A 13,187-nucleotide genomic window follows, 5' to 3' on the forward strand; every position below is an offset into this window, starting at 1 on the left:
TGGGAGGATCTATAAAGAGATCCATATCACCCAAAGCAGGAGACAACAAACAAAAGATATATGGCAAAAGAATGCAACATGAATATCCGAATGTTTATGAATATGCATGAATATGCGTGATTTATGTTTGATGAATGCTGACAAAAACAGACAATTCTAACACAACCAGGCCCAGGAATCAAACGCCCGGTACTATACTTCCAGGGGAAAAACCAACTGGAAAGCGAATCTGCTAGAGATCCACATGCTGTAAAGCAAAGATCTGCGGGTACTGCAGGGGGTCAGGAGAATCCTGAGGATATCTGCAGGGGATCCCAGCATCAATTGAGAAACAAGAGTTCATGGCTCAACCAAGAACTGCTGCAAAAACAACTCCAAACAAATCCGGGGAACAACCCACTGCAGGAGAATCATCCTAGTAGAATCTAACTGCACAAGCAACTCCACTGGGGAAAGCTGTCAGCTGTCCTTTCGGAGAACAAACCAATGAGGGAGAAAGCACCGCACAAGTAGATTCTGCAACAAGCCACTCTACTCGGGGAGAACATACATCTGACGGATCACACAAGTAGATTCTGCAATATGTCACTCTACTGAGGATCAAAAGTAATCAGGAAATCACTCCAATCTTTGGGATGCTAGAGCCGCCAACCGACCCTTACTAGGGATTGAGAGAGCTTTCAACGGGCAGAAACTGCCACAATAACCATTCTGCAGACTAAGCTGGGAAAAATGGAAAGCAACCATGCTGAGGAGAGACACCACAACTCCGCTAGCGACTGCACTGGGGAGAGACTACTGCTGGAGAAGAACGCGAAGTCTTCAACAACATCTCTGCTTGCGACTATACCGGGGAACAACCCTATCAACAGCTCTGCTCGCGACAATGCTGGGGAAAGCGGTAAAGTACCGGGATATCAATCCACCAACCACTGAATCTACCACAAGGAGAACAACCATGTTGGGGAGATTACTGCTGGAGAAGAAACTGAGTCTTCAACAACATCTCTGCTTGGGGAACAACCCCAACAGCAAAGCGGGAGAAAGAGGATACAATCAAATGCCAGGAACATGAACCAATGTCTTACCTGTTGGGAATCATGCCACCCTTGGGAGAGCACTGAGAAATTCCTGAGTATCCTTTCATCATTGTGAATATTCACTTTGTTTAAAACAATAATTCAAAAAATTTATTTGTTTAAAACAATGACATTTTATCAATTAAAACATGCAAAACATTTGTTGAATTGAAACAAATAAGAGTGCAAATAATTGGATAAAAGCTCAAATTGATTTGATGGAATGGTAGCCTGCAAATGGCAAGACTCCATAGATCTATACAAATTTGAAATCAGTGATATATATTGGAAGAGGGCTACATTGAACATAATGATCCTTTCTCTACCAATTTGAATCTCGATGTATCCGAAGCTTCAGTTGACAACGAATCGAGAATCTCTGACGAAAAGACGGTTGCGGAACAGAAAGTCTTGTCAGGATGCAGTTACTTGCCAAATCCCTAATTTTTGCCTAGATTGCCCCAGGGTGAGGAACTCAATCTAGCGGGATGCAAATATCTCTTTTTTCAAGTCTCTAATTTTTGCCTGGATTACCCTTGCGGGTTCTCCACCGAGACGCTCATTTTTGCCTAAGCCGCCCTTTCGGGTTTTCAACTTAGCGAGCCATTCTGTTTTTCATTTGCATATACTTTTTTTTTAGGCAAAGTATTTCTTGACTGCATCTGAATTCACAGGACGAGTGAAATCCTCCCCATCCATTGTTGTTAGCATCAAAGCACCGCCTGAAAAGGCTCTCTTAACAACATATGGACCCTCATAGTTTGGAGTCCACTTGCCCCTGGAATCGGGCACGAAAGACAAAACTTTCTTGAGCACGAGGTCACCTTCTCGGAACACACGAGGTTTGACCTTCTTATCGAATGCTTTCTTCATTCTCTGCTGATACAACTGACCATGGCACATGGCAGTTAACCGCTTCTCTTCAATCAAATTCAGTTGGTCATAACGACTCTGAATCCATTCAGCATCAGTCAACTAGGGACTTGAGGGTATGCTTTCTCCTTTTTTCTTTTGAAGAAATTTTGAAAAAAATTTCCTGATTTTTGATTTTTCATCTTTTTCACCCTCTTTTTTTTTATTACATTTGTAATGCCCCAGTTTAACTGTTTTGGCTGATTCTTATGATACAGCTGAATGAGCCTTTTGGTGCTCAAGAAGACGGGTAATCTCGTCAGGAATCCCCTTCAACATCATCTTCCTCTGCTTCGAATACAAAGAATTCAAGATTGGGAGATGGCGTTGGATCATTATGTTCAATGGGTTTTAGAATCCCTGCATAATGATTCTGGATAATGAAAAGCTTTTGTATTTAAACAAGCAAATCATTATGCAGATGAAAAGATTATTTCTTGTTTTTCAGGGTTTTTTGTGATCACTGATTTCATGCAAAAGCAAAAAGTGAAAACAAATGGAAAAACAAATGTTTAACAATGCATTAATTGAATGAAAACATCATTGTATTAAATGCTGCCAACAATGTCATCACTTCTCCTTTTGGCATGGGAGAAGGGTTTTGAACAAAGTGAACAAATCACGCTGACTTATGAATAACCGTAGGAACATCCACAGCGACCCAATTATGGCAGATCCCTCCAGGGATAACAAAGTTGCTCAAGTCCTCTGCATCCTCTTCTAGAATAGCAGCAACTTCTTCCTCAGGTTGATCGTCATGGATGAAACCTCCACTCTTGAACAAACCTTGCTCATTACATGCCCCAGAACAGTAGCCAATGCCAGCCCGGGATCTATTGTCTTCAAGCTCAATCATCTTCCCCAAACCAGCAATAGGAATAAATCCATCAAAAGTACTTAGTCTGGCAAATTCCTCCTCTGAGTTCAAAATTCTCTTGCTCAGGATGATCCATCAAATCTGGAAGAGATAACCCAATGTAGTACCGGCGAGGTGCGTCTTCAAAATAAATGAAGATCGCAGGGTCAGACCACAGGACGGGAGACCGGAACAAAACACCCGCTTATGCAAATGATGCATGAAGTGTTTGTGCATATGCTTGTTTTTTATTTCAAAGGAACTCGAGGGTTTTATTTGCAAACTTTGAAATATTTAAGCATCTTGATCATATATGAGAATATCTCATTAGATATATCAGGTGAAAAAATTTTCCCGGTTTTTTCCATGTTTGAAATTTTTTGCAAATAAACTCCTTTGAGTTCCTTGAAAATTTTCTTTTTATGATGACATGAATGCAGATGAATGCATGAATGTATGAATGCAACAATCACACTCAAGGATCAAGCAAGTCACACCAAACAAAGGTCATGGGAAAGCTCATTGTATCCCTAATATCAATCATCCATTTTGGTGGATTTAGGTTTTCACCTTATCAACACCCAAGTTCCATTGATATTAACGGTACATGAACCGGCTCTAACATCCCTAATATCAATCATCCATTTTGGCGGATTATGGTTTGCACCTTATCAACGCCCAAGTTCCATTGATATTAACGATGTTTGAACGACTCAACCACGAATCACGGGTTTGCTGAGAGTCACGAGCATGGAGTCTTGGTTGAGAACCACCCAAAGGGAGTGTACTAGGGTTTAAACCTGCCAGACATGTTCTACCAGAGGTTCCCATAATCATCGTCCCATCTCTCGGATATTATCGGAGAAACGAATACTCGTATTCCAAAAATATTCTCAAGAGAGACTCTTATGAGTGTAGTATCGCGTAACAATCGCATCAGAACTTACATCTGAACGACCTCCGCACTACGTCCTAAAAAATAGGCCAAGATGGGCTTGGTAAACTAAGGTCCTTGGCTTCTAAGGCACACGATTGAACGAATAATGCCTAACCATAAATGACTTGTGTGACATTATTAATCCAACATGACCTCCACCAAGTGAATGGACTCGCAAGTCAACTGGCTAAGGAATACTCCACACCAGTCAACAAGACTACGCCATTCTCCTATCCTAGAGTGCACTCGAGTTCGGGTATAGAACTCATCTCACAGAGATCACCAAAGCAAACAGCAATTGTATATCAAGCAATTCAAACATTACAATCAGTACAATTATCCCAAATTGTACAAAAATATGTCAAATAACACATAAACAAATATCATACAACAAGGGTGAAAAGTAGGCAATACCACCAGGGAAGGTTTTGACTATCCCCAGCAGAGTCGCCACTTTTCTGTAGCGGTGTATTCGTCGCTATATGATTTATTGATTAAACCATAAGCAAAGTATACAATGAATCGAGTCGCCACCGCACTTTTATTTATCCTAAGGACTGGTTAAAAAGCGAACAAAAACCTAAGAAGTTTTACACGTAGAAAACCAATAAAAGATCAGAGAGTCTGGGTAAGGGGTAAATTACGCAATGGGAAGGTGTTAGGCACCCATCACGTCCTAGGTACTCCTAGGGAGCCCTTTTCACACTTGTTGAATGAAAATATTTATTTGTTTTTGACATATTGTGCAAACATGAATGGGAAGATGAGAAAAGAATGTACAAGTTAGTTATTTTTTTGTTTGAACGGATGAACCCGTTGCCTACGTACCTTCCATCAAAGGTAAGGATCAAAACGCCGTAGTTCGGCTAAAAGATTTCCAAAATTAGTGAGTTCATTTTAAAACACAAGCATTAAGGCTTTTCATTACCAATGGGAGAAAACTCAACCTGAATCAACCATCCACCATGCGAGGACGGCTTCGACGTACTAGAGGGGTTAACCCTGTTTTCAGTACGGAAGTCTTACAATCGACTCACTAAGGATAAGGTAAGATTTACATCAACCGCTATGGTAATTGAAACCTATGGCTAATGTATGAAAACATATTAACAATGGACAAAGCCACAAAACAATTGAATGTGTGAGGTTAATTGATTATGAGTATTCACAAAATATGGTCAAGGTATGATTAAGATTGATTCAGAGAAGTGCTATGAAATGGAGTTTGAAAAGTCAAGGACTTATGGTCCAGGTTTCTAATTTGAAAAGACATGAAGATGTTTGCACCACAAGTCAAAGTTTTTGAAAGCAAAGTGTGAGAAGGTTTAGGACAAAGAGGGTATGGATGATGGAATGTAAAACTTTTCAGAAAGGTTCACCTCTTGAGATCATATAGAAGATGATTCAAGTGTGTCCTTAGGAATAGGCAATGAGCAAGTAAGCAAATAAAAGCAAGGTGATACCGGATGCCATCAATGGACTTATACCAATCTCACAAACAAAAGCGGATACCGGATACCAATAAATGGGTTTACACCAATCTCCTAAAATAAAACAATGATACCGGATGCCATCAATGGTCTTATACCAATCTCACAAAGCAAAAGCGGATATCGGATACCAATAAATGGATTTACACCAATCTCCTAAAGTAAAATAGAACTTGGATGTCAGATGCCAATTTGTCTGGACTTATACCAACCTCCAAAGGATGATCATGGGAGTACAAAATGCCAACAACATGGTCTTACAATTGCATCCTCACATACAACAAACAAACAATGCACTAAGCAATGGACATGAGTGACCAAGTGAAATGGTCTTGCACTATGTCCCTTCCAAATCATAGGAACAATGGCCAATTAATGGACTTACTGTTGTCCTCAATGGGTAAACCAAACATGGATCACAAAGATATGCAATGATGATCATGCAATAGTGAACAATTTATGATGATAAGTGCACAACGGCAAGCAAGCAAACATGTACAAATGCAACAAGCAATCAATCAAACAAACAAAGTCATTTAGCACCCACTATAACCAAACAATTAGGCTCAATCAAAAGGTTAGACTTAAAAGTCAACTGGAATAGGGTAAATGGTGCTCTTAACCTTGACATTGAGAGCCAAGGTGAAGCAGATGAAAGGATATGAGGGGTGTGCCTCATCACTCTTATCCCTGGTCAGGGAGAGCATTGAATATCAGAAGGTGTGGGAGTTCAGAAAGATGGAACTCTCTCCACAAGTTAGACTCGATAGATCTTGGGCTTTTACTCACTATGCATCAACACAAGTGGTGTGAGCAAGGTGAGAGACTCACAGAATAGTAGGAGATAGGCTACATATCTCTTTTGTCTACCAATCGCCTCATATGAGGTCTTTACCTGCTTGGGGACAAAGTTAAACAATCACAAACATTGCCTCTTAAGGAGGACTTCAGACAAGTGCCTGGCTAAATAACAAGCCAGGTCTTCCAGACTACATGGAGACAAGAGAGTCTACCTCAATGCTTAAGCAAAGCAAAGCAATAGCAAGTTCTCAAAGGAACTAAAGCGACCATGGTACCTGAAATCAATCAAATATAATCAGCATACCAATCACAAAGTCAAAACAGACAAGTTATGAACCAACAGTCAACACAATCAATCACATGTGCAAAGCACAAACTCAAATCAAATGAGTTAGCATCCTACAAAACAAACCAAGTTAGTTCATCACAATCAATTAAACCAAACTCAATCAACTTGAATTAAACTCCTTAAAGCAATTGCTTCTTTAACCTGAAAAAACAACTCAAATGTGAGAAGTAAGACCACTAGGACAAGCCTAGGGTCAAAAGGAGGTGAAAAATTCAAAACAACAAGTGAAAATTGATCAAAATCAAGATTTATCAAACAAGAGTAGAATCCAATTGGTCTCACATCAAAACTATGCACCAAATCCATTTCATAAGCTAAACATGTCAAACTATGCATTTTGAGAACTCAATGGTGTAAACAGAATGAACACAATCAAACCAATACCAAAATAGCTCAATAAATTCCCAGAAAATTCAAGCTTAAACAGAACACATTCAATGAGCAGCACACCAAATTTCATGCTATTTGGACCAGAGGAAGTATGGAAATTAAATTCCTGAAGTCATAGTATGCAAGAACAAACTCAAACAAGGCCACAAATCATGTATCAACTTTAGGCAAGTGTAAAACAGAAATGGCATAAGATAAATGAACCACACCAAAGCCAAAATGAGGTTAAACATGTTAAGAATCAATCCACAAAGTTTCAGCTTCATATGATAAGGCATGAGAATTTCACAAGTCATGTAAGTTGAACACTCCACAAAAGTTCACAAATGACTAAACAGCAAATAAAATCCCAATCAAATAGGAAATGAAATTTAAAAAATCTACAAAATATCATGCTCATACTAGACATACAGAAGTAATCACATGCAAAAATTTAGAGCAATTGGCATAGCATAAGCATGAAAACAAAATTCAAGAAGTTGGACAAGACCTAGTGTGACATACATTGTCACACTCATGAAGATCACATCATATCTCTCAATCCAGAAATGCAAAATTAGCAAACCATATACCAAAATCACCAGGAATGATTCTAGATCATGCATATAAAATTTCAAGCATTTTGGAGCAAGCATCAAGATTTCATGAATGAAATGGCAAAACATATGCAAGAAACATACATGAACAAAGACATTAGACCAAAATAAAAACCATCCGTGCACAACTTGTGTTATCATGCTCATAAAAAACTAGATGAAAAATGGAGATGGATGCAAAAATCCCCATACAATTTGGATCATCCAAGAATTATTTATGAATTTTTGAAGTTGATGATGAAAATTAAATAAACATTTTGAAAATAATATGAAATAATTGGATGCAGTGGCATTGTGGTAATTCAGACGCTCACTAAATGAAACGCTGCGTTTCATTTAGTGAGGTGGCAGCGCTCAATTGGCCAAGGGGCACAGGAAACATGAATTTAAACACAAGGCAAGGCAACAAAGATCAAACGCGAAATCTGGAACGAAAATTGGATGCATTCAACATGTTCTTGATGTTCATCATCATCATGAACTTTTTCTCACAAAAACTAACAAGCGATATACCAATCGAATCACCACATCATGTAGATCACTAATCTAACAAGCAATTAACCTAATTCTAATCATGCTTCACGGATCGAGCAAATTAAGTTTCACATTCAAATGTTCAAATCAAGATATCTCATTCGATACTCAACGAAAATTCATGATTCAAGTTGCAGTATATCCTATGTTGCAAGATCTACCTAAACCACACGTTAATTGCAAGAATCGAAGGATTTGGATTCATACCTCTTGAAGGTGCAGTTCGTGTTCTTGAGCTTTTCAAGCCTCCAATTGCAGAAACAGGTAGCCTATGATGCTTAGGAAGATGAATAGAAGTGGTAACTCAGCTCAGAAATGCTTGATGATGGAGAAACTTCAAGATGCCATGGATGAGCAAGATGTTTAACAGCCGCGATTTTGCCAAGATCTTCCACTGTTAGCTTCAAACAGATGTTCAATTCCCCCTGCCAATGATGAACAATGCAAGAACAAGCACGAAGCACAATGAAATTTGGTGAATCAAAGTGAAAAAGTGTGAGAAAAATTGAGAGAATTTGGAGAATTTTTGCTTTGGATCTGAGTTTGTGATTGTGGATCTCGAATTTCTGTTATGATTAGGACTATATAGTCCTTGTTAATCCACCTTCTTAATCATGATTAGCACAATTGGAATGGATTAGTGAGAATGCACATGTTATGCAATTTGGCAAAATTGCCCTTTTCCAAATAGAACCAATGTAACAGTAAAAATGCCTTTGAAGCAAGTCCAATTTTCTATTTAGAATGTGTTGGAAATGGTTTGGCATGAAAATCATGAGTATTTTTCAAATTCATTATTTTTCCCACCAAAATTTAATTGGTTCACTTGAAAAATGACCTTTTTATGTGATGCTTTTTGATGAAATGTGATGATGCATTATGATAGTACATGTCAAATGGGATTTTCTCAAAAAAGAATCACCCAAATTGGCCAAATGGTTTGAAAGTTATGCCACTTTGAAATCCCAAAATTCTTGAAAATGATTTGATCATAACATGCCAACCATAAATGAGAAATGAGTGTTCTTGGACTTTTTGGAAAGGCAAGAGCAAGATCTTCAACTTTCATGTTGGACAAATTTTGATTTGAAGCATGCTTGGACATGTAATCTTGAGGAGAAGGACTTTCCATTTTGGGCAGCTGAAAATTACAGGTCATTACTATTTTGGGAAACTTTTTGTCTGACCTCAAATCCTTCACTGTGGATGTTTGAAATGTTATATGAGGCTTGTATGGCCATGAATGAGACCTTTCCAACCATCTCACACCTTCCAACCCCTGATTAAATGCACAGTTGACCACAGTTGACTTTGCTAGGGTTTTGGTTGACTGAGCCATGCTTTGATGAATTTCAAGCCTCTTTCTCTTGAGATCTTGATTCCAAATGATGCCATAACTCATATGAATCTCTTATGAATAATCATGGTGCCCAAATTCTTCAAGAATGGCCACCATCCATTGCTCAATGAATGATTTGACTGTTTGACCTAGTTGTTGCTTCAGCTGCAAGTAACATGGTTAGATGACAATATTTTTGTACTTTTGGGTTAGTAAACAAATGAAAAGCAATGATATACAAATGCAATACATGCTCGGTGTCAAGAACCACACTCACAAGATACCCACCCACTAGGAGGCAAGCAAAGGTGCACCATGATCCTTGAGGCAATGATATGATATGATATGATGCCTTGAGGGATCTTAGGGACAAAATTGGGGTCTTACAATAGATTCATGTCTATAGAGCACTTGTTCCACTGAAAGATTATTTTTTGACTATGGGGTATCTCCTTGTATTATATATGGGGATGAACTTGAATTATCCTGTAATTTGTTTGTTACATGTAACTAATCTTTGAGTGTCTAAGATAGGATAATTAGATGCTTACTGATGCAATGGGCTATTTTATTATTTTTGAGTTGTTTCGCTCTTTAGGATCCAATTGCTAAGATAAATGGTGGGTTTTTTTGGCATATTGCGGTATGAACCATTAAGTCGGTGCGTAGTGATAAAAAAATTCGGGATCGTCAACAAACGTGAAAAATGTGACAAATAAGAGTATTATTTAGGCTTGAATTTTGTTTCTTAGCCGATCTTCATTGAACTCCTCCTTCTTTAACTGGTTTTAAAACCTTATCATATCTCTAAATCAATACTAGATCAATAGTGTGTTGTGGTTTCTGGTGTTGCTTGCGGTTCCTTTGATATGTTGATGGTGGGTTTGACGGTCCGAGCTATAATCGGATTTTTGTGGTGTGTGATTCATAGAGTGGGTGCTTGAATGGAATTATTCTGATCCTTTTGGGTGCTCCCTAGCACTCTTTTTTCCTGTTTAATTTTTGTTTGGTTGACTGTTTCTTTTTCTTTCGTTTTTTTCCCTTAGCATTCTTACATCATAACTTTGCCTCCTATTTTGTGACTCTTATTCCTAAAATTAAGAACCCCTCTTACCTCAAAACTTGTGTATGTTGTTGAGTTATTGTGTTTTTTCTTGTATATATTATTGTCATTAAAAGAAGAAAAAATAGTTTATGGAACCCCACTTGCAACTTGGCACTCATGAATATATAACAAAAAAGGAACCATGTCTTAGTTTAATATATCATGTTGGTTAAAATACGAAGAATTTAATATTATAACAAAAAATGAGGTATACTCTCTTCTGGGAAACCCGTCCGAAAGTCTTGTAATATTGATACGCTTTTTGCATATAAATTGAAATGTCTGAGAAAGCATCTCAACACAAATATTTTCCAACGTGCCAGCTATAGCATAAATCTTTACACTCATTATAATATTTAATAAAAGTACAAAATTATATCTATATAGATGGATCATCAACACACATTACAACTGAATGGTTCAGGAGCACCTTCATACACATGCAGTGGTTATAAAGAGATAGGTTTTGGATCACGTTACAACTGTGCGAACACCAATTGCAACTACATCCTCCATAAAGAATGTGCAGAACCTGTTAAGCATGCAGTTCAACCATTTTTCAAAAATTGTAAATTTGAATTCTGTGAGAAAGCAGAAGAGGGTGTATTCTGTGATGCTTGTGGAAAAGATTTGTTAGGTTTTTTCTACTGTTCCAAAAAACAAGGTTTTCTCTCCCTATTTTCCAGAACAGGATATTCTCTACATCCTTGTTGTTTGAACATGAAAGAAAACATTTCAGATGATGATGGAAAATTTATAATGACTTTGTCTCATGAAGTTCCATTAGATTGTATCCGTTGTAAGCAAAGGCATGTTGGGAAGAACAGTTTTGAAGGTTGGTCATATGTAGTTAACTCTGATGGAAAGTCTTGTGTTCATGTGTCGTGTTTCAAGGATATGATTCTTCAGAATTTGAATAATAGGTCAAAAGGGAGAATGCGTTCGTTCATAAATTTTACCGGCAACTTGGCGCTGAAAGTGTTGGAAAAAACCAGAAATGGAGTGGTTAAAAACAATGTGTTTGGGAAAGATGAAGATGATAATGTGAATAGATAGAGATAGAGAAATAGAGAAAGATTGAGAGAATTGAATCATATGGCATTAACTTTTCAACTATGACATACAATGTCTATTTATAGGGTACAAATTGGAACCACAAACAGGCCCAAGAATAACAGAAAAAACAGAATTGCAAAAACAACTTATTTCCAAAACAACTTATCCAATAAGCTGTTTTCACTGCAGTGCTTTTTAAAGCTTCTATCAAGCATTTGAATTATTAAGGACTTCCAATACACCACCTTAATTCAAATGCTCCACACTCATCATGCTCAACTTCTTCACAAGTCTCTTGAACACATCAATTGTCACGCCTTTCGTTAACAAGTCCGCGACTTGTTCTTCGCTTCTGCAGTACCCTAAACGCAATTATCCGGAGCTCACCAATTCTCTCAAATAGTGGAATCTCATTTCAATATGCTTGCTCCTCCCATGTGCTATGAGATTCGTAGCAAGGTTTATCGCTGAAATGTTGTCCACAAGTAGCAAAACAACCCCATTTCTACTACTGTCCAACTCCTTACATAGATTCACCAGCCACACAGCTTGGTATGCACACATCGACGCTGCTATATACTCGGCCTCGTAAGAAGAGAGGGCTACAACCGGTTCCTTTTTCGAACACCAAGAGATTGGTGCCTTACCGAACATAAAGAGATACCCCGTCGTAGACTTTCGATCATCCTTATCTCCGCACCAATTGGAATCGGTGTATCCGAGTAACTCACAACTTCTACCCATGTCGCTTGCCGGAAACAAAATTCCACAACCAAGAGTACCTTTCACATATCTAAGGATCCTCTTAACTGCTGCCAAGTGTGATACCTTCGGCCTCTCCATGAATCTACTCGCAATACCGACACTAAACGCCAAATCTGGCCGCGTATTGCACAAGTAACGCAATGATCCTATCAATCTCCGGTATTGAGTAGGATCCACATCTTGTTCTTCTTCACTCTTGGACAGCTGTAATCGTGTCTCGGCTGGTGTTGTGGCAGCATTGCAATGCTCCATATCACACCTCTTCAGAATTTCCATGGCATACCTTCTTTGGTGCATGAGCAGTCCCAATTTTGTCCTTTGGAACTCTATGCATAAGAAGTATTTCATGATACCAAGATCACTCATTTCAAATTCCTTCATAAGCTTTCCTTTGAACTTTGAAATGTTCTTTTCACAGTTGCCGGTAATCAACAAATCGTCCATATAAAGACAAAGAATGATTACTCCCTCACTTGCATCCGGTTTCACATAAACTCCATGTTCGGATACGCATTTCTTGAAACCAACATCGCTAAGAAATCCATCTATGCGTTTGTTCCAAGCTCTTGGAGCTTGTTTCAAACCATAGAGTGCCTTCCTCAACTTATAGACCTTTGCCTCTTGATTTTTGATCACAAAACTAGGTGGCTGTCTCACATATACCTCCTCATCAAGTGGACCATTCAAAAACGCAGATTTGACGTCCATTTGATACAACGGCCAGCTTTTGTTATTTGCCATCGCAACAACTAACCAAATGGTTTCATGCCTTGCAACTGGAGCAAACACTTCATCGAAGTCTATCCCTTCCTTTTGCAAAAATCCCTTCGCTACTAATCGAGCTTTATGCTTGATTATCTCGCCTTTCGGATTCGCTTTCACTTTGTAGACCCACTTCACACCTATCGCCTTTTTACCTTTCGATAAATCAACCAACATCCAAGTACTGTTCTTCTCAATCGAATTCAGGTCTTCTTT

The 13,187-nt window shown here is 38.4% G+C and overlaps 1 protein-coding gene across 1 annotated transcript; it reads left to right on the forward strand.

The window, feature by feature from the left end:
• Positions 1-10,775: 10,775 nt before the first annotated feature.
• LOC127131729 (uncharacterized) lies at positions 10,776-11,444 on the forward strand. Its single transcript, XM_051060648.1, has one exon. It carries the CDS (start codon positions 10,776-10,778, stop codon positions 11,442-11,444), a length of 669 nt encoding a protein of 222 aa, XP_050916605.1.
• Positions 11,445-13,187: the final 1,743 nt, after the last annotated feature.

This window comes from Lathyrus oleraceus, chromosome 3, assembly GCF_024323335.1.
Source record: "Lathyrus oleraceus cultivar Zhongwan6 chromosome 3, CAAS_Psat_ZW6_1.0, whole genome shotgun sequence".
In the NCBI taxonomy this organism is placed as follows: domain Eukaryota; kingdom Viridiplantae; phylum Streptophyta; class Magnoliopsida; order Fabales; family Fabaceae; genus Lathyrus; species Lathyrus oleraceus.